The sequence below is a fragment of the Anguilla anguilla genome, chromosome 13, assembly GCF_013347855.1.
Source record: "Anguilla anguilla isolate fAngAng1 chromosome 13, fAngAng1.pri, whole genome shotgun sequence".
NCBI lineage: Eukaryota > Metazoa > Chordata > Actinopteri > Anguilliformes > Anguillidae > Anguilla > Anguilla anguilla.
This window is the reverse complement of record NC_049213.1, coordinates 22357481-22379874: the sequence shown is the minus strand read 5'-3', so window position 1 is coordinate 22379874 and position 22394 is coordinate 22357481. Positions and strand designations below refer to the sequence as shown.

Sequence of the window (22394 nt, the reverse complement as noted above, 5' to 3'; positions counted from 1 at the left end):
ACTAAACAGTCACGCTGCTGATTTGGTTACAGTGTAAACCAGCCTGATCTCCAGAAGAGCGATATCAAGCCCTCTTGTAGTGGGCAGTATAACAACCTTGCTGCTTCAGGACAAAAATAAATAAAGCATTCTTGATAAAATAGGCTTAAAATCATAGCATTTATTTAATTTTTGTATAAAGTAATTAAAAGAGTTTGTGATTTGGACTCCACGTGGTCTCGAAAAGGACAGTCTAGTGAAGTTGCTGAATAATTTAAAATGCTACACCTATGATTGAGCACACTTCATGGCTGAATTTTGGACATATGGACATCAGTAACTTTGAGCCCCCCAGATAGTATACTTGGGTATTTTAGAACACAACTTAGTTCACTTTAGGTACACATTTTATATTTGCATGACTTGTGGTTGGCTAGCTCTTAAGCTGTTTTCATGCAGTAGCTGGAATTTAATTTAAAAAGTCTATAAGTGTTCTGAATCAAAAGAAAAAGAAACGGATTATTTGAATGTCTTCATCTGCTGTAGCCCCTAGTGTGTGGAGGCTAGAATGCAGCCTCTTAAGTAAGCCCGAGTTACCAGTAGGGCTCCAGCATTTGTTCCCGTTAGATTAATTGGATCCCCTTTTAGACACGCAAGTGCACAACAAGGGATTGATAGATTAGCACCACCCCACCCTGTACCTCTCTGCCAAGAACATAAAGCTCAAACTGTGAATATTGTTTTTAAGGATCAAATGATGCAAACATGGTGCCCTTGCTAATGTGACTCACCTTTTGGCATTTGACTATAGTCAACACGGTTAATCATTCCTGTCTTCTTTCATTGTAGGTTTACTAACAGGAAGACCGTTTTGGACCAGATCTCTCCATTTACAAACCATTTACCCCTCCTAAAACCCATGAGTGTAAAACGTGGGCTGAATTCTGTGCTCCTCTCCTGTAGGCCATCCCACACTGACTCCCGTAATGTGTTTTCTGGGGGAGATTGCCGTGGGTGGCTGCGTTACTGTTGACGCGGGACTTCAGAGGGCTCAGTTTTGATCATTCCATATGAATAGTGTCAGTGAGCAGCATGCTGTTGTAGCCTGTAACCGTGTGGAAATTTGCTGCCTTCACTGTACTATGAAACACAGCTGTGGTCCTGCATTGTCCTGCTTCGAATGTCAGCTGTGTGTTTGCATTGCCGTGCAGTTTGTAGCAAACCCGGAATTATTAATGCAGTTCCCTTTTGGATACACAGTTGACATTAATGTAATTTATTTGAACGGGTTTATTTTGAGATCTTGCACATTTTGTTTGGCCTCATCAAGTGATTTGTTTTATAGTTGTCTCCATGAAATTGGAAAAAGGCAGATTGCCATTGCTTGAACACTTCAATGATTGCTACCTTTTCAGGCTGACCATAATAATGCTAAACCTGACTGTATAACCCATGTCAGTTCTGAAACCTAGCTTTGCTTTGTTAGAATGCAGTTGATGAGTATTAAGCCGTCATTTCAGTGGACCTTTGCTGACGTGATTTATTTTGTTACAGAAAAGAGGCTGGCTCTTAAGATAGACACCGAAACGTGCTTTGTTAGTGTGCACAGAGTTGCACCGCTTTAGTTTTTGGTAAACTCATAGTACGTTCTGTGAACCTTAAAGTGCTCTGAAATGAAAGGAGGAATTCAGTCATCTTTGTTACATCGGAACCAAATCTTTAATGTTTTTTTTGAAGTCTGAGTATGTGATTTAATGTTGATCTTGCATGTGCTTCCTTAAACCTTCAGGAATGGTAGCCCCCCGGGCTAAGTGCAAGTATCGCTGTTTTTTTGAGGGGTAGGCAGCCAGAGCATCCAAGTGGTGCTCTGAACAGTGAGTGTGGGGTCTGGGAGGCGTCCGATTATGGATTTCAAAGATGAAGCTGTAGTTAATACTGCAACACGTGACCTCGAAGTGTCAGTGTGCCTGGTGCTAACTCGAGGCGGAAATGGGATGCACATTGACAGGTGCTTCCTGTCTGTTGGTTTGGTAAAATGAGCACAGTGGGCCTGCTGTTCACGGGGATGATCGACTTTGTTTTGTAATGATGGGCTCTTGAAAAGTGAAATGAACCCCCCCCCCCTTTCCCTTTCCCTTGTTTTTACTTGGTGAGCCATCAAGCGCTTGCCAACCCCAGTCTTTCTGCTGTCTGTCAACAGCATGCGCCAAATGTAGGCTAGTTATTACTGCGCTCTACTGCTGTTTTGGATGCATGTGCTCTCCACCATGGATGATTTCAACATGCAGTATACAGAATTCGGCATTTCTTTGTCCACCTACCTGCGATTCTTGCTGTGAATGAGTTGACGAATGTATTTTGTCTGAAGTACAATTTACCCAGTATTCAATTCTATTACATTTTTGCAGGAATGCCTTTATTATTTACTATAAACCATACTGCGGGTCACTTTCAAGGTCAGAGCCAGCAGGGAAATCTCTTGGGATCTGTTCCCTTGTGCAAGGCCTGCAGTTTTGTGCTTGCCTCTGGTAGCGAGAGCTGCAGTTTGCAGGTCTGCTCCGCGGCTGGGGGGCTGGGAGAGCTGGCCCCGTGCTGCATGCTAACCGCGCTCTCGCCCCTCTTTCTCACAGCCCTGTTCCAGTACCTCTCCCAGGGGTCGCGCGAGTTCGAGGACGTCGGCAAGATCCTCTCCTCCTGCTACAGAGACGCCTCCTCGGCTGGGACCTTCTCCTACACCAAGGCCCGACTCGTCCACAGCGAGCTCCTGGAGAAGGACGTAAGCAAGGCCCCTTTACCCCTATCTGGGGATGCATATCTTGGTTCTAAAGGGTTTTTTTTTCTTAATTCCTGGAATACAAGGAGCTTGCGGTATTTGTGCGCGCTCTATGTACGTTTATTTTAATAAAGGGTGTGTCACCAAAGATGTATTTGCCATTGAGTGGGTAGTAGGCTCAGACAGTTTGAAAAGCGCTGTTCTCGGTTGTATTAAGGAACTCTTTTTAGGACATGACCTATGACCTGTCAGTGGAGCCATGTTATCATCGCTTTATATTGGCAGTGGTCAAACCAGTCAGCCAGCAGAAAAAAAAGAAAAGATGCAGCCTATGTTCTGTCTCAGGGAAGGGTTATATTACCAGCAAAACTTGTGTGCTCTTCAGTCGGAAGTTGTTCTGCTAACCATCCTTCCGATGAGATGTAGACCTGAGGTCCTGACTTCCTATAGTCATGAAAGATCCCATAAAAGTTTTAGAAAGAGTCTGGTTGAAAGGATCAGGTGCCCCAGTCAAATTCCCCAGAAAAGCTAGCTCTAATCACCACCTAATCATCGGCTATATTTAATTGGCCATACAGTCCCAGGAATTCCCTACTCGCTGTGATTCCACTGTTAAAGGACACTTGAGTTGTTCCTAGTTGACCTACCTGATTCACTGAAGGTCAAATAAAGATGGATAAATAAGGTGTGATTTTGTTTGCTCCTTTGCAGTTCATTGAGAAGAAAAGGGAGATGAAACAGGATGGGCGAACAGACAAAGAGCTAGTGGAGTCCTACTGTTTCCTGCTACCAGACGCCTCTAAGGTAGGCGGGCCTGTTTGAGACTGTTGTGGTGTTGAGGTGGGGGCAAGGTTTGTGAATGGACAAAAGGACTGTTATGAAATGTGTGGAGGACAAAGGGAGGGGAGGAAACGAAACTGAGTCCTAGATAAACACACACACACAAACACACACACTGTGGTGCAGTCGCTTAAAATTGACTTTTAATTGGTCCTCGTGGCCTTGGCCGTATTTTCAGGTGTGTGGCTCCCTGGTAGAGGGAGGCTCGTAGCGTTCACGGGCCCCTGCTCTACCGGCCCCTGTGCCTCACTTCATGCCAGCTGGCTCAGAGGAGACTGGCCCTTTTACCCGCTCACAGAGAAATGGGCCTCCCACTGTCAATCAACAGCCTCCAAAACACTTAGGTCCTGGAAAGTCTGGGGGGAATGTGCATGGTAATGATGAGAAGAATCGGTGCTGAAAGCAAAATGCATCCATCTTCCAAATTCAGTAGATTAATATGCCCTCCCTTATCTAAGGCTTGAGGTGTAAGTGTGCTGATAGTGTTGACAAATTTGACAGCACACTGGTTCGTACACATATTCCATGACCGAAAGTCTTCGTTCTCTGGAGAGTGAAGCGTGTGCCTTGTAGGCACTGAACATTAGAAAATGTAATGTGCTTCAGAAATATACATCGACTCGCAAAGAAGCGCCTTTAAGCCAAAAACAGAACAAATCCTTGAGTACTGGGAAGTATGAAGCTGATTTGACTGGGAAGACCTGCCGTAAGAGGCCAGCTGTGATGTCATTGCTGTTCCTGGGGTGGGACCTGTGGAGATGGAAGTCCTGTGTCGGTCCTGTCTGCTGCGGCCGCAGGGGGTTCCCTGCAGGAAGCGAAACGCCGTCGTGTTTCGACGCGACCGAGCGGCGGCGTCACAGCAGTGCGGCCGCGGGGCTCTCCTCCTCCTCCCTCACTGCTGAGTCCTGTGTGACTGCACGAGGGGGACAGGAGCGACGGCCGCGGGGCTCTCCTCCTCCTCCTCCCTCACTGCTGAGTCCTGTGTGACTGCGTGAGGGGGACAGGAGCGACGGCTGCGGGGCTCTCCTCCTCCCCCCTCACTGCTGAGTCCTGTGTGACTGCGTGAGGGGGACAGGAGCGACGGCCGCGGGGCTCTCCTCCTCCTCCTCCTCCCTCACTGCTGAGTCCCGTGTGACTGCGCGAGGGGGACAGGAGCGACGGCCGTGTGACCGAGTCTAGATGTGTTCTGAGTTCAGCTGTGGTCTGCGGTGGTTCATTTTGTTTCTCTTTTTCTCTCTCTCTCTCTCTCTCTCTCCAGCTTCATTGGATCTGTGAGAAGGGCCTGTCTGTAGGGCACACTCGGATCACCACACTGGGAAATCCAGCTATGGGTAGGTCTGGTGTGCGTATGTGTGTGTTTGTGTGTGTTGTGTTGGACCAGCCATGCCACGGCCCTTATACACTCTGCAGTACGGGCAGGAGTGTTTGGGAGCATGGCTGGGTGCAAGACATCTCTCACAGTGTAGCAGTGTTTTCAGTTCTGGCCAGGGGAGAACTGGCTTTCTCTGTGTTCCCAGCTGAGCTCTCTTTATTAAATTAATATGATCTCTGTGACCGGTTTGTCAAAGCGCCACCATTTAATAAAATTAACTTTAAAAAATGAGGCCCTCAAGATGTTTTTACTTGAGGTTTCTTCTTTCAGGAAGATGTTTTATTTAATAGTGCTCAACATGTGCCGTATGTCAGATCACTTTAATGCAGTTAGTCGCTTTGCCAAACCTAGCTGAGGTCTAGCTAGACCTGTAAAGACATGCAAACCAGTTCAGGCGCACGCAAACCAGCAGAGCTTTAAATAAAGCAGCGCAGACGCTGACAGACGGACACAGACGTGCGCAGACGGACACAGACGTGCGCAGACGGACACAGACGTGCGCAGACGGACACAGACGTGCGCAGACGGACACAGACGTGCGCAGACGGACACAGACGTGCGCAGACGGACACAGACGTGCGCAGACGGACACAAACGGCCGCAGACGCTGACAGACGAACACAAACGGGCGCAGACGGACACAAAACGGGCGCAGACGGACACAGACGTGCGCAGACGGACACAGACGTGCGCAGACGGACACAGACGTGCGCAGACGGACACAGACGGGCGCAGACGGACACAGACGGACACAGACGTGCGCAGACGGACACAGACGTGCGCAGACGGACACAGACGTGCGCAGACGGACACAAACGGGCGCAGACGGACACAAACGGGCGCAGACGGACACAAACGGGTGCAGACGCTCTGCTGGTGCCTGTTCTTGGGGCCTTGCGGCTGGCTGTTGCGGGGCAGTGCACAAAGCGCATGGCACAGTGTCAGGGGGACATGCAGTCAGGCCCAGGGCTCTCATCAGACTCTCAGGAGGGGCTGAAGATACTCCCAGGAGAGGGGTTAAAGATACTCTCAGGAGGGGCTGAAGATACTCCCAGGAGAGGGGTTAAAGATACTCTCAGGAGGGGCTGAAGATACTCCCAGGAGGGGCTGAAGATACTCCCAGGAGGGGCTGAAGATACTCCCAGGAGGGGCTGAAGATACTCCCAGGAGGGGCTGAAGATACTCCCAGGAGAGGGGCTGAAGATACTCCCAGGAGAGGGGCTAAAGATACTCCCAGGAGAGGGGCTAAAGATACTCCCAGGAGAGGGGCTAAAGATACTCCCAGGAGGGGCTAAAGATACTCCCAGGAGAGGGGCTAAAGATACTCCCAGGAGGGGCTAAAGATACTCCCAGGAGGGGCTAAAGATACTCCCAGGAGAGGGGTTAAAGATACTCCCAGGAGGGGCTGAAGAGAATCCGAGGAGGGGTTAAAGATACTCCCAGGAGGGGCTAAAGATACTCCCAGGAGGGGCTAAAGATACTCCCAGGAGGGGCTGAAGATACTCCCAGGAGGGGTTAAAGATACTCCCAGGAGGCTGAAGATTTAGCCTCGTGAGGCAGAAACTCCACCAGCCGGGCCAGTCCTTGCATTGCGTGTTTGGATAGAAGCGCGCGTGTCAGTGCGGCCATGGAAAGAGGCGGGGCCGGGTCAGTGTGGAATCTCTCTCTCTGCTGTGAACTGAACGAAGGGGAAGCGGTCTCTCTTGGGCCAGGAGGCCGCCTCCCTCTTCAGGCTGGAATAACTGCACCGCTTAGATACTCAGATTAGGCTCTCGAGGCCCGTAGCACTGCTGGTCTTCTTTTCCGCTTGGTCGTTTGATTAACATCAAACACTGACTGACCAGAGATCCCACTCACCTGGTGCCTCAGGTCTAAGTCAGTGCCTGACTGAAGGGGAATAATTAAAGCCAGCAGACACTGCCCCCCCCCCCCCCACCCCAGGGCTGGATTTGAGTGTCCCTGCTGTAGACCTTCGGTTTTGTGGAGGGGAAACGCAGGGTGTTAATTGGGGATAATATTTTCAGTCAGTCTGAGATGGTTGTTCTGCTCACGGCAGGTCAGGATGTCTTAGCATACGGTGACTGTGCTTGGAAAACACCTCTGTGCTGTTAAATCTGGAGGAAAACAATGTTTAATTAAGCTTTGCGGCAGAGGCGCAAAGAGGAAATAAAGATGTCTAAATAAAAATGTACTTAATTTCTCTAACTCTTACCAGGTATGTTAAAATGATTTATAAGGAGAATGTGCTACTTTGTTTCTCTATGTCGACAAAAAATGTGTAGAAGAAAAAGAAAATGAGCAGAAATCGTCCTTGGAAACCCTGTACTGAGCTATGAATGAAGTTTTGAGAGGTCTCTCGGGGCACTGCTTTGGTTCTGGAAAAAAAAAAAAAGAGAACTGCATCACAGGGAGAGGGAGGGTGGGACCTTTTCTGCAAATAAACTAGAAGAGGCGGCCATGCAAACAGCAGCGGTCTCTGTTTATTGTTCACCGGTTACGGTCGCCAGGGTGAGCGGGCCCGGCAAATAGCTGTGCGTTTACTCACCTCGCCACAACAAGCCACACCCCTCTGAACCCCCCCCCCCTAAACACACACACACACACACACACACACACACATTCAGCTGGTGTGGTCACACAACTGGCTGAGCTCACTGCATGGCAGAAGCTCTTCTCTAACATGCGGAGCAGTACGGCCAGGTGCAGGGCTAAAAGAAAAACTCACAGGTGGACAGTAGAGAATGCACCTGTGCACTGTCACTTCTCCCAGTGTTTTCATTCATGCACTCCACCACTGCTGTCAGTCACATTCCTGGAGGACTCTAGTGTCTGTCATTTCTTCTATGGTGTCCTGTCAATCAGCTGCTAATTTAGGCCTTGGTAACAAAGTTGTGTGAACTCTAGCCAATTTGTAACTTCAGTTAAGCATTTAAATGCTGAAACGCAACAAAAACTGGAGCTCAACACTCCTGAGACGCATGTTTTCATCTGATGAGCAATGTGCCCTCAACAGATTGCGTTCCAAACAGGATTCATCTCATTTGAATTGAGCGAACGCCCGTTATTCATACTCACAGGAGCAGTTATGGATGAATTATTAGGCGATTGTTTGTTGATCATGTTCTTGTGACTTTGTATTATGATTGCGTTACTCTTGTTCTCACTGTGCAACTTGTCATAGAATGTACAGGCTTCTGCTGTTCTTTCCTTCTTGAAGTTTGATTTCTGCAAATATTGATTTTTCTTTATTCTTTTTTTGTCTTCTTAGGCGTTTATCTGTCCAAATACTCCGATTTGCTCCAGATCAATACATTTGACTTGGGTGCCACGGGCGATATTATTATATTCAAAGTTATGAAGGTAATGTTTTGAAAATAAACTTTCTCCTTTATGTAGTACAGTAGAGCAGTAGTTTTGGTTAAAGTTTGTGTTTTGATGTTTAGTTTTAAAGGTTGCTGGCAGTAGGGTGAGGCGAGACTTTGCCTGAGCAGGTTACTCTTTGTCCCTCTCAGGGAAAAGTGAAAAGCATATATGAGAACATGTCCAAGAACCTCCTGGATCCCACGCCCAAATTCGACTGCCACGTTTCCAAGAACGCCGCCAGGGTGACCTCCCTCCTGTCCTACAGAGGGTTTGAGCTCACGCAGGTGTGTACTGCAGCACGTGGAACAGTGCGTGCACACACATGCGCGCGCGCACACATACTAATGTATTCTACTTAACCTACCTACTGGTACGTAACTTCATGGTTAGTTATGGTGAGTTTACATGTTAAGATTGACGAGGGAAGAAGGATTTATTGAATACCGTTGTGTTCCTGCACAATGCAGCTCTGAGCATTGCAGCAGTGTGGCTGACTGTGTTTGTCCTTCATTCACAGCAATACTTCTACGAGTACTCCTTCGATGACATCAAGCACCGCCCCCGACACGTCTGTCCGTACGCCGTGGTGTCCTTCCTGTACAAAGGCAAAGAGGCCACGCCCCCTCCAAAACCCACTGCCCCCCTCAGGTACCCTCTCCTGCATTGTCTGTGCCAGCTCTTAAACTGACTGATATCTGCGTATGTGACTTACGATGCGAGCTTACTTGTTTTGTCTCGGTTTCAGGTCGAACTGCAGCATCTCTGAAGGAAGTAAAGGTAAAGGGCTCTCCTGGCTGTTTGGCGGTTGCTGGTTGTGAGCTTGAAATTGAGGAGGATGAAGCCTTGCCTGAAATTGTGAAATTATTGCTCTCGGCCTGTTTGACTGGTAGCCAATCAAAATGCGAACAGTCGTTTGACTCATTAGCTACATAATCCATGCCAGTCAGTTGCTAATCGTCTTTCAAAATTTTGATCTTGTTGCATTTTTTTTTTTTTTTACATGACAAAATTCTGTTTTATTTAACGTAATCTAATGTGAGGTTTCGGCCTCCTATCTTTCAAGCTCACAAGTTGCCATTCGTGTATATAAATGTATGTTAAGGTTGGGGCTCGGTGCAGAAAATCAATTAAAATTTGATCCGTTAATTGAAAAATTCTTTGTTCTCTCAGGAATTTCCAGAACCAATTGATTTAAATTGGAATTGAGCCCAACTTTGTTACGCGATGCTTGTAGGCCCATTTGAACTCATCTGGGAAAGTGTTTAGTATGCTGAGTTGCCTTTAAGTTACTTGTTAGTAAATAACACTGTAAAGGTTGTGATTGACGGCCTGTCTCCTCCCCCTCCTCCCGTGTGGGCGTGGCAGCCAGGAGCAGCTACACTGTGTGGAGCGGGCAGCTGCTGAACGGGGGCAGGGTGGTTTACCAAGTGGGCCTGCGCTCCTCTACCCGCCCCTTCCTCCCCTTCAAACTGTGAGTACCTCTTCTGTCTCTCTCTCTTTCTCTCTCTCTCTAGCTCTCTCTAGCTCTCTCTTGCTCTCTTTCTCTCTCTGTTTCTTTCTCACCTCTCTGTGTTGCTATCTGTATGTCTGATCATTCCTCCCTGTGAATAAACACACACACATATGCACACCAGGGTTTGTCCTGGCTCAAAATGAGGCTGAGGCGGTACTGTAATCGTGAGCAAATGATCAAATTTACCGCGTCTTGTTTAGGCAACTAGAACATTTTGGACGTGCTTGGGTGCAAACAAGCTTTTGGCTACTTGACCAAATGCAGAGAACTTGGTGATCTCTGATCATGCACTCCTTGCAAACGGCACAGCAGCTTTGCGCTGATCTTTGGCAGTGCCTTACCCGGTGCGTTGGCAGTGCCTTACCCGGTGCGTTGTGTTGATTATGATACAGCGCCACGTTGCAGGAATACCGCCATTGTGGTTTAAAAAAAAATGTTGTGCCAACTGGTCAGAATTTTGTGCAGACAGCACAAAATCTGATCGAGGCTCTATGCAGGAAAACCCTACACACACACACACATGCATGCAGAGGACCATGACAAATGACTGTAAATGTGAATATGACAATGAGTTTAAAGGCAGACTGCATTTTCACCTTGAAAATATTATGAAGCAACCATGCTCAGTCATTACTATGATGCACAGGAAATCTGTCTGTGTAGTGTGTACTTCTGCTCGGTCCTTGCTTGTCTGGCTGTAGGACATTTCTGGGCGTGGCCCTTTTTCCTTTTTGTGCTATATCCGAAAAGCATGTGCCCAAAATAACAAGAGGAAATGTGAATGGATTGGCTACAGTGAGTGGTGCGTTATCAGCTGGGTTTGTGCTAGAGAGATAGGATTGGCTGCTGGCTGTTACAAGCTGACCAAATTCAGTTATGTTTGGCAGCGTTAGCTGGCCTGCCATGATGGCCTGAGAATTTGGTGTTGGGCTGATATTTTACAAAGTAACAACTTGGCTCGAGAATAAGATTTCAATCCACTTCTCTTTGGCTCATATGGGCTAGCTAGCTATCGTTAGCTAGGTGATAGAGGAGTCCACCAGTCGGCAAATCCAACTATCCCAGATAAGTTAGGTGTTTTTTCCGAATACAACTGCATTTCGACTACTTGCAGGCTAATATCCTTTGTCGGAGCGGCGCTTCACTAAATCCACATCTTAGGTGAATGTGCGGTCTTGTGCCTTTGTTGCCACCCACGTGGCATTGGGTGGTAGGCCGCAGCCTGGAGCTCTTCCAGGCTCTTCCCCAATCTGCTGAAGGTGGAAGGCGGCCACCCATGGAGCTACTGAGAGAGGGGTATGACTTCGCTGCCATAGATACATGAAGATAGGCTATGCAAAGATACAAAAATAAATCAAGACAATGAATTGATGTGTCTGTGCGTACGCGCACCTGTGTTACAGAATTTTCCATGCTTCCACACAGGCTAGAGCTGACTGAAACCCGCTGGTGCTGTGCTAGCAGTGGCTAGCGTAGGTTTGTTCCATCACCACTAAGCTAAAGATAGCCACCCTGTAACTTTGCTGCGTGTGACAGTGAAGTGGGAGTCCTTGCTATCTGATATGTCGGTTGGGCATTTTGGCATACTTGTGACTGTCTGACTGGTATGAATGCAGCTGTTGCTGTATTTTTGAAAGAGATGTGATTCCAGCAGTCTGCAATACGGTTTTAAAAGCTACCGCTACCTGAGCAGAAGACCTCGGTTTGTTGTGTCGGTGCGTTAGCTGCATCATCTCTTGGGTGTAGGTGGGGTTAAGAATGGTGTTGGAGACGTGTTTGATTGTAAACACGAGAGCGAAGCAAGGAAAGAAGTCCTGCATAGTACACCTCTAATGTATTTCATTGTGACATTTGATTGTGCACACACTACAGAAAATGTTTCATTTTTCTGCATACCTACTGATGGACTCGTTTTTCTGAATACTTCTAGCCTGTGTTCTATTAGTGCTGACCTGCTTAAGCCCAAAAATATTCTACGGTCATATCACAAATGAATTTCATTTTCAACAGAAAAAGATTTTTTTTTGACAAGTAGAAATTGCATTTAAACTAGGTAGTAAATCAAACTGAATATTTGTGCAGGCTTTTTTCCCTTTGTGCTTGATGAAGGTCATTAAGTACAGTGTGAGCCACCACTATTTATGAAACTAAAAAAAAAAAAAAGAAGCACTCTTTGAACTGAGGCGTAAGGCACGGTGCGCATGTTGCGTGTGGCTGCGGATCCTCTGCTGTCCCGCGTTGAGTTCTTTTGGTTTTTGTGGTGCAGTCCGGAGAAGCTTGAGATCGGCACGGTGATGAATCTGGAGCAGGTGAAGAGAAAGATCCCCACAGTGCTGTTCTCCTGGGACACCTACACTGGAGAGCGAGAAGGTGAGGCGCCGCTCATTACTCACCGCGCTGTGCGGCTGGTGGTGTGTAGAACAGGGATTTTCATTTGTATGTGGTGTCTCACCTCAACCACCGAATGCCGCACGGTCTGCTCTAGAGTTGTTAAACATTTTTAATGTCCCTATGACAAACCTTGGTTGTGTGCGTATGTGTGTTCCAGTGCTTAAAAGTGGGATGTACTGCAGCTTGTTTGAGGTGGTGGATAAAAGCAAACATGGCAACAGCCTGACGGCCCTGCTTCAGAAGCTGGAGAGGGAGAGAATGGTGAGTGTCTCTGCCCTTGTGATGTCATCACCGTTTGTCCCTGACGTTCAGCTGTGGATTCAGCGCAGGGTTACCTCTGATTCGCCTGAAAGGCTTTTTAGGGTGTGTATGACTGGCACTTTCCCACCCGTTAAAGGGCTACAGAATGACTGCTGTTCCATCTCCGCTCTGCAGGTTCTTGTCAACACGTTACTGGATAAGGGCTTTCTCTTCCTGCTGTCCTCCACTCAGATGGTCAATTCCAACGGTATGTGGCCCTCTCTTCTACTGTGAGGAATGAGTTGTGTGTCTGTGTGTCTGTGTGTCTGTGTCTGTGTTATTAGTTTTTTGGTTCTGTTCTTCTGGTTTCACGCGGATGTTTCTCTGCGTTTCAGAAAGGAGAGGCGGCTGGACGCGATGCCTCCAAGCGCTCTTTGTCTTTCAGGAGTCGAGAGGAGTCACAAAGTTCAGTAAGTACTGCTCTACATTTTAAAAAAATAATCATTATGCAGTCAGGAACTATTTTGTTACATGGGACACAGGGCTGTTTTCTGAAATAAATTTAATATTTGTAGAAAATATATCAGAGATAGTTTTAGTGGGACTTACTGGAAGCCCCATTCACCACTTCCTCTGGGCGCATGTAAGAGTTTTATATTAATTCCCATATTATTTGGGAGAATTGGATTACAGCACATGTGCCACAAGTGAATACATATGTGAGATTTTTGCACAGCTGCCAAGCAATGTGCTGTATTTGCTATATTTAATTAAAGATTAAATAAAACCTTACGGGCAAATGTTGACTGTATATTTACCATTTTTGGTCTTTAGGTTTAAAGACCTGTAAACCTGGGAAAGAGTGACCCACATTAAATTGTCAGTGAAACTCCACCTTTTATACTGACAGGAGCTAAATAGCTACGCATCAGGGAAACGGAAGATTGTGGCCAAGATACTGTGGCTTAGCTAGTGTGCTCAATGTAAACAAACTAACACCAGTTCATTGACTATAACATAAATGTAACCAATAAAAGGAGGCATTTGGAACAATGAAATTCCTGGTTCTCTCCTGTCATTACTGCTAACGGTAGCATAAAGGTAGCTTTGCCTGTGCAGTAAAACCCTGCAGTGGTTTATACTGCACAGACTACACACAGAGTTGTGGGATCAATGGAGACTTCCATTCCAGGGGAGTAGAAATTGTCATTCGTTATCATTCTGTTCTCTTTACTAGGTCATGCAGTGTAAATTCATAGACTGGTTATTTGCTTGGGTTGCCAGCTGTACATGTGTACTTCCTTTGGTCACTGGATATGAATCCTTACAGCAGGGTTCTCAGCTCTGTTGCGTCTGAAAGTCTTTCCTGTCTGTCAGCAGCCAGTTCAGGCCTTAAGTGCTGAAATGCCCCAGAACCAGTGGAGCTGTGTACTGCTTGCGTTGGAAGTGTGGAGGGCTGTAACCCTTAGATTTGTTTCTAACCTCTCTGTCCCTAAAGCCTCCAAACGGCCCACCGCCCATGAGCCTCTGCAGCCGGACCCTCAGCATCCCATAATGCCCCAGCTGGACACCTTCATCCCGGCGCTGCACTACGCGCTGATGAAGGTGCGGTCCAACCCGCCGGCGGATCTGGGCGCGGGGGTGGAGCGGCAGGCGCGGGACTACCTGAGCGGGCGGGACGACGGCAAGGTGCGGCTGTACTACATGAACGAGTACAAGCAGAACCTGGACGAGCGGGACAAGCTGCACCCCGCGCCCAAGCAGAAGCACAACCTGGAGGCCTACCTGCGCTCCTACATCTACCGGCCCGACGTCTACCTGCTGGCCGTGGTGCAGGCCCGCGAGATGGTGGAGAGCCTGCGGAGGGCGCCGGAGTACAGCCCCGTGTCGGACTGGGAGGGCTCGGACGGGCAGGGGCCCGGGGCCACCTCCGCCGGGGCCGCCGCCCAGGCCAACGGGGCCCACGGGGCGCAGGCCGACAACGACCCGGAGAAGATGCGGGAGCTGCTGAAGCTGATCCAGATGTGGAAGAGGAACGAGGGGGAGGCGCGGCAGGTCGGGGAGGCCCGGGACGGGAGGGAAGGGCCGGAGGAGCCCATCTGGGAGGCGCGCGGACTGAAGAGGAAGCTGGAGGAGGAGGCGGCGGCGGCGGCCAGCACCTTCAAGTACCTGAGGAGGGCGTCGCTTGACAACGGGGAGCACAGCAGAGGTAAGGCCGGCTGGGGAGAGAGGGGCGTCATTGGAAATCCTTCAGTATATTATTTTTTTCTTTTTTTTTTCCTGGAATTGTTATGGCAAATGGTCTCAACCAACTTCCATTGAAAGAATCTGGAAAAATTGGAGAAATTCAGGCTCAGATTATTGATGTAAACGATATGTGTTCAGGACTTGTATTCTGGCTCTTGCTTAGCGGAGTTCATTGACATCAGTGCTTTAGGTGTATTACGCGTCTGCTCGCTTGTCTGGGAATGTTGGCCAAGTCTGCCACTTAAAATAAACCGGGTGAATGGACTTTCATGTTCTCGTATGTTGTAGTAACTCACTCTGGATACGAGCATCTGGTAAATTAATGTGCTGTAACATTAGTGTCTGTTTGTAGATTAGTTCTACCTGAAGTTGGGGTAAATTTTCAGTTTTTCAGTGGAATTTTCCCATGGGAATTTTGCCTCTGCAACATTGAGATTTTTATTTATTTTTTCCATCCTGGACATGTGAGCGCACACTAGTTTTAGTTTGGATCAGCTCCACTTTTAAGATGACTCATAGAGGGCGAATCCTACTCTTTAAACATACCCCTAATCCGTGGATCTTTTGGCATAATCCTTTGATTGTGTTTACTCAAAGTTCCACGAACAAACATTCTGAGCTCTGGCTGCTCCAATAAGGACTTCAGTACCCAGCAGCAGCAGTAGAGCATCAGTGTACGGCTTGTGCTTTACTCATGTGCACGCTGGGAAAGCGAAGGTCTTCCTGTGACTGCTATTCACCTCAGGGACAAGTGCTTTCACCAGGGAAATTGCTGCTGGTACATTTGGTCAATGCAGGTTCACTAGTGAATGTACCAGACATATTGACATATATGAGAGGCATCAATTGTAAAGCGCTTTGGATAAAAGCGCTATATAAATGCAGTCCATTTACCATTTACCATATTGAAGCTAAATGCATCAGTTTGTTTGCATGTAGCCATTTTTTAAGAGTGTACATTTAGGCTATTTCAGCATGTGCTTACGATTTTATAGATTGAATGCTTTTGTTCAACAGGGGTGTTATGTCCATGCAAATGGTGTATCTTTATTGTAGATATGATGTATCATAATTTAATTTTGGTCTACAATTGATGTAGGATTTTGCCTAGGTATAATGATATAGAACAAGTTAAAAGAATGTTATGCAAGATGACAGTTAAAATTCAAAGCTAGAACCCATAACATTTTGAAAGGCTGTTTATTTGTCTTGAAGATGATATTTCAACTGATGATGAAGAAAAGGGGTCAGCAGCAATGTTAAAAAAAACAAAACAAAGAAACAAAAAACATTAATTTCCGCAAACTGCAAGACTGAAGTGTGGTACATGAAGTGTGTGCAGATACTAAATATTTTGAAAATAATTCGTCAAAATTTAAGCAGCTCTGTAGGCTAAAAGAGTTTGTGTATGCTCTTGTGCGTTTGTGGGTGAATTATAGTAATGTGTTCTGGCAGTGGGTGAGACTAGGCCCTGTGTCCCTGCGTCCCTGCTCTTCCTTATTGGCCTCGTACTGCACCCCATGTCCTGTGTGATGCTTGATGAGCGTTACAGTGAACCCAAACGGCACTCCTGTCCCCTCTCTCAGAGGAAGAGGGCCGGTCGCCCCCCTCCCTGTCCGCGGTGATGAACTGCATGGGCATCCGGGACACGGACCTGCGCAAGGACCAGACCCACAACACGTCCCGGCTGATGGAGATGCTGGCCACCCTCAGCAAGGCCAAGAGGAGGTCCAGCGCCGGCCCGCCCGACGGGCCCATCAGCCCCGAGGGCGGGGCAGGGGGCGGGGCCCGGGAGGGGCCCGAGCTGAGCGAACCACTCCGCTACGACACCATGATCAAGCTGGACCTCCCCAGCGGCTGCGACATCGACCTGCGCGACCAGGCAGGCGAGGATGACCTGGAGGTACACCCCCCTTCCCCCCCCTCTCGCCCCCCCCAGCACCTGCGTTACTGTCAACTGTTAGTTTTGTTAAGACGTTTTGTCAATATTAGGTTATTATTAGCAGGAACACAATGATCTTTGTTGCGAAGATTAAAGAAAGAAAAGCACCCAGGTTGGAAGATGTACTAAAGGTATTCTGAACTGGAAGTGAATTTTCACATCTGCGAAGGCAAGCTTCACAAATTGCAGCAGTTAATCTTTTGCTGGGACCCTGGAACACTGCATGGGATTTTAGTGTAAACGTTGTTTTTCAGGGCTGTTGTACATTTTATGGTGGGTGATAAATCACTACTTTTGGATTATTACAAGCTGAATCTTAATGTGCATTTGTTCCCTACCAATGTGACAGGGGTCATAGAATTCATTTGGTTACATAACCATCCTGTATACTGACCTCGTGTTGGAAGCACCTCATGCCAAAATTCAGTCAATGAATACTGTATAAAAATCCTTTTTATTGCTAAAAAAACAAAAACATAATTCTTGATCAGTTAACTTATTTTTTTCCAACACAGAACCTTTTCTCTAAAAAAAAAAGAAAAAAAAAGCAGTGCAGTTGAATAGCCATGATGTAGGTGGATAACTTTTAAGCTACATATTTCTAATGTTTTAAAACTATACCATATCCAACTTTGATTGTGTTCTGTTATTTTGTTAATGAGGGAATCTTGTTTGATATAGCGTGTAGAACTATCTCGGGCAACCCATGGAACCGTTGCTAGGCAATCGCTTAGACAACCAAGCAGCTGTTGATTTTGAAAAGTTGACCTCCTGTTGACCTGCCTGCCTAATTAGCCAGGCATGTGCAACACAGTGGATGCAAGCTAAATTTAGTTCAACAACAAACATGTTTAAAATATTTTGAGAGCCAGTACCGCACAAATAGTTTTTGTTCATTGTGAACCAAAACTAAATTGTTGGTGCAAAACTAGAAGAAGCTCCTAATAAAACATTTTAAAAGATCAGATGTCTCCATGTAAATAAAAGTCCTGGTTTGGCAGCCCAGCCCAAGGACACAGTGTCCGTGTTTGACCCAAATAAATGATTGCTGTCTTATGCCGGATACTCTCTGCTGCTGCCTTTTCAATGCACCTTGGTGTTTTATTGAAGAAGAGCTCAATTATTATTATTTTTTTAACCCTGTCTTTACTCTGTCCCAGACACAGAGTAGGGAGAGGGGAGGAACACACAACTTGAGCTCTTCTTTAATAGTCTGTGTGTGTGTGTGTCTCTCTCTCTCTCTGTGTGTGTGTGTGTGTGTGTGTGTGTGTCTCTGTGCGTGGTGTGTGTGTCTGTGTCTGTCTGTGTTTGTGTGTGTCTCTGTGTGTGGTGTGTCTGTGCGTGTGTGTGTGTCTCTGCGTTTTGTGTGTGTGTGTGTGTGTGTTTTTGTGTAGGATCAGACTGCTGGCAGCATGAGCAGCCTGGAGGTGTTCAGCCCCTGCTCCAGTAATGAGCAGCGCCGGGGTGGTGATAATGAAGGACAGATGCCCTGGTTTCTCATCCCCATAACCGGTATGACCATCGCCCCAGGAAATGACATCAGTGCCAAAGGAACAAGCGCTTTGTGGGCTCTGTCCAATTGCTTATTTTATCAGTCGCACATTCCTTTCAGTTCATGTGACCTTTTGATAAGGAGGTTATGTCAGTGGTCCTTGCTTTATGCATAGATGAAGCTGCATGGAATGGTGACTAAGCATACTGTACATGTTCTTTCTCGAATGCCCAGAACGTTCTCAACTTTATGAATTATAAAAGCTCTATTTTATCTATATGCTACACAGTTCAAAAGCTTCAACACTCTGCAAAACACACTCCCAGTCTGCTAACGCACGCTTATTGTGTAACTTCTGCCCTTCCCCATCAGTCAGGACTGGCTGTGACTGCACTGGGGTGCAGAAGCGTAACTGAGTGGAGGGACTCTTTAAGGACGGCTCTTGAAAGCTCAGTAGATTTGAGAGAAGCTGCTTGCCTGTCTCCCTCCCTGTGCTGCAGGTATAAAGTCGGAGAAGTACTGCCGCAGAGAGGAGGACAACCCCCAAGACCCCCGTTTCCTAAACAACCCGTTGGCGTCCAGCTACAGCGCTGCTGAGAAACCCCACACTTCCCTCTCCCAGCCACCGGAGGACAGTTACCTGACAGTCGGAGGGGAAGTGGAGGAGATGGAGGTGGAGGAGGAGGCGGCGGCGCTGGTGGAAGGGGGATCGGAGCCCCTCTGCCCCCTGGGCCGGGACGTCCCCCCCGGCACTCTGGACGGCATCATCGACGAGGCGCTGGGCCACTTTTCGGTGGGGATGCGGGACATTCTGCGGGAGGGGCGGGTGAGCTACAGCCCGGAGCCCACGCCCATCCCGCTGGAGCAGCACCAGCAGCTGTGGGCGCCGGGCGTGGCCTTCTCGGAGTACATCTCGCACTACACGTCCTCCGTCCCCATCCACGGCTACGTCACCACGCTGTGTGAGCAGATGAGCTGCCTCGCGCGCCCCAAGGAGAGGACCGCTCCTGCAGACGCGCTGACGAACCGCGCGGGCGTCCAGGACACGGACCTGCGCAAGGACCAGACCCACAACACGTCCCGGCTGATGGAGATGCTGACCACCCTCAGCAAGGCCAAGAGGAGGTCCAGCGCCCCTGTGCCTCCTGACACACCTCCTCACACATCTACTCATGTCCCTGTGCCTGATCTGACACCTTCTCACACACCTACGCACACCCCTGCTCACACCTGTACTCCTATTCCTACTCATACCCCTGTCCCTGCTCACACACCTACTCACACCCCTGCTCACACCTCTACGCACACCCCTACTCATGCTCCTGTCCCTGCTCACACACCTACTCACACCCCTGCTCACACCTCTACGCATACCTCTACTCATGCTCCTGTCCCTGCTCCCACCCCTGCTCACAGCTCTACTCATAGCCCTGTCCCTGCTCATATTTCTGGTGTTCCCCCTGTGCACACCCTGGTACCTGCTCCTGCCCCAGCAGCAGTACCTTCTCCTCACTCTGACCTGGCCCCAGCCCACGTTCCTCTTGCACCTGCCCTTGGTCCAGTGCCTGCCCCCTCCTCTTCCCCTTGCACTGCCCCTCCGCCCGCCAAATCGTGGGACTCCCCGCCCCACAGGCAGGCCCCTCACAGTCTACCTCGCCTCGGCACCATTAAGGACACAGCCCCTCTGACCCCAAAAGCACAGGGGGTCCACAGGAGGCCCCCCCGACAGGATGGAGGCAGGGCCGTCGCGGAGGTGGAGCCGGACGGAAAGCACCCCACGCCTCTGACTGAAGCCCCTCCCACCTCGAGCCTTCCCCCAGACTCTGGCTCCGCCTCCGGCCCCGCGGCCATCAGCAGCCTGATTAGCCAGCTGAAGCCCGAGGTGTTCAGCAGCCTCGTGGAGATCATCAAGGACGTGCAGAAGAACGCCGTCAAGTTCTACATCCACTCTCAGGAGGACAGCGCAGTCTGCCTCGAAATCAAGGTATCGCCTGCCGCCATACCCACAACAGCACGCCTTCCCCCCGCCCACCCTCCATACCACTAAAAACACCAGTAATAACGTAAATATCAACACACTTTAAATCACATTGAGATGTTTATGTTGTATCAGAAACAAAACGCTATGGTTTCATTTCAATTGCTCGACTTTGTTCCCACTTTGAGAAAAGTACTTAAATCATTTGGCAAAATGCATTTTAGCCGATTTTAACATGAGTTTTGAAAATACCCTCTATCACTGATGAACATTCCTTAACCTTATATTATGCAGTATAACAGAGAATTTTATTTTTAATTTAAAAAAAATATTTTTAAGTATCAAGTGAGTTGATGAATAAATACGTAAATAATTCATAAATAATTGAAACTATATTACTAACAACTCAAACTTAAGATTTCCTGGTGCAGTGTTCAGTACACACTCAGAAGGGTCCAGCTGATGGGCAGCAATGTTAACAGGAGAAGAGCAAGAGGTAGAAGACAAATATCTTGTGTTGTCTAGCAAGAGAAACTGTTGTAAAACTGCACCACAACTACAGGGAGAAATCAATGCAACTAGAGAGAAACCAGCTTCCTTGACAACAGTGAAATGGCAACTACGATCTGCTGGCCTAAAAGGGTGTGTAAAAAAGTCCTTGCTGTGTCCTGTTAACAAGAAGAAAAGATTCAAGTGGGCCACACACCATCAACACTGGACCCAAAAGATTGGGAAAAGGCAGATGCTTTTAGACCAGCAGATCATAGTTGCCGTTACTCTCCAAACTTCACCCCCACAAAAACGCACAAACTGCAGAACAGAGAAGTGCTGCACTTGGACCAGATCCTTTCCATGCCAGATTCAGTTCTTTATTCTGAAGTTTAATACATGTCCAGTGAATGTCAATAATATCAAAGAGTTTATATTAGCAGATTCATAGCTGTGCAGTGCAACTGTGCGATGTTGAATTATTCTGTTTTTCATTAAGTGTCTGCAAGTAAGATGTATGAGCCTGCTTGACTGTCTTTGTCCTTAGTGAACCTCAAAAAAACTGAGTAATTGCTTTTGTTTGGGATAAGATGGCGAGCATTTTACTAAAAGCGTCTGATTTCGGAAGTATTCATTGCGAGTATTCTTCATGTGTGCGTTTGCATTTTATGATCTGAAAGAGAGGGCCTGTATATCTATGCTAAACCCTAAAGGCAGCTGTCAGAATGGTTGGGAAGAGTGATGATGAGAATGTCTTTATTGTTGTGCCCAGGAGTACCTGATAAGACTGGGAAATGTGGAGTGCAACCCTCAGGCCTTCCTGGAGAGCAAGAACAACCTGGACAAGCTGCTGATCATCATTCAGAACGAGGACATCGCTGCTCACGTCCACAAGGTTGGAGAGATTCATTTAATCTTTTTTTTTTATTTTCTATTTACCCAGGAGAAAAACAAACATTTGTCTAAGAGTACCTGGCCAACAGTGTACACAAATATGAATCACTAGAGCATACACTAGACTATGAAAACAAGGGAGAAGGAGTTCCATGAATGTGTGGCTGTCGATGTTTCAGAGCTCACCAGGACCAAGTGTAAGATTAGTGTAGATTTTTTTTATTTTTTTTATTTTGGTAGCATTCTGTACTTAAAATTTCAAGCTGCTCACATTCTAGTCTAGATGGCGCTTATTGAGTTGGGGGGCCTGCAGGTAGGTTTGTTTTATGCTGCACAGTCTCTTACCGCTTGACAGTCTCTTCATCGGTGCTGGTGAGCTGTACAGCGCAGGAATTTCTGTCTGTGGAAGTCTTACACCCCAGGCAGTGGTAGGCTTCTCTCCATGCTGGTGCTGATTCATTGTGTTTTGCGGCAGATCCCGGCGCTGGTGTCTCTGAAAAAGTTGCCGGCGGTGAGCTTTGCTGGAGTGGACAGCCTGGACGACGTGAAGAACCACACTTACAACGAGCTGTTTGTGTCCGGCGGCTTCATTGTGTCTGATGAGTTTGTGCTCAACCCAGACTTCATCACTCACGGTGAGTCTGAATCCCCAACCCAGACTTCATCACTCACGGTGAGTCTGAATCCCCAACCCAGACTTCATCACTCACGGTGAGTCTGAATCCCCAACCCAGACTTCATCACTCACGGTGAGTCTGAATCCCCAACCCAGACTTCATCACTCTCAGTGAATCTGAATCCCCAACCCAGACTTCATCACTCACGGTGAGTCTGAATCCCCAACCCAGACTTCATCACTCACGGTGAGTCTGAATCCCCAA

The 22394-nt window shown here is 47.8% G+C and overlaps 1 protein-coding gene across 3 annotated transcripts in view; it reads left to right on the top strand.

Annotated features, from left to right (window-relative positions):
• Positions 1–22394, top strand: part of tasora (transcription activation suppressor a) — a 31010-nt gene that overhangs the window by 2100 nt on the left and 6516 nt on the right. For 2 of the 3 annotated variants that reach the window (XM_035387493.1, XM_035387495.1), the window contains exons 2-19: positions 2610–2755; positions 3464–3556; positions 4851–4923; positions 8233–8324; positions 8477–8611; positions 8845–8975; positions 9073–9104; positions 9684–9798; positions 12107–12210; positions 12389–12492; positions 12667–12739; positions 12867–12941; positions 13970–14680; positions 16305–16621; positions 18055–18172; positions 18653–20136; positions 21392–21514; positions 21989–22148. In XM_035387493.1, coding sequence (XP_035243384.1) covers positions 2610–2755; positions 3464–3556; positions 4851–4923; positions 8233–8324; positions 8477–8611; positions 8845–8975; positions 9073–9104; positions 9684–9798; positions 12107–12210; positions 12389–12492; positions 12667–12739; positions 12867–12941; positions 13970–14680; positions 16305–16621; positions 18055–18172; positions 18653–20136; positions 21392–21514; positions 21989–22148 — 4086 coding nt within the window. The remainder of the gene's footprint in view (positions 1–2609; positions 2756–3463; positions 3557–4850; positions 4924–8232; positions 8325–8476; positions 8612–8844; positions 8976–9072; positions 9105–9683; positions 9799–12106; positions 12211–12388; positions 12493–12666; positions 12740–12866; positions 12942–13969; positions 14681–16304; positions 16622–18054; positions 18173–18652; positions 20137–21391; positions 21515–21988; positions 22149–22394) is intronic. The other variant, XM_035387494.1, reaches the window with a different exon arrangement.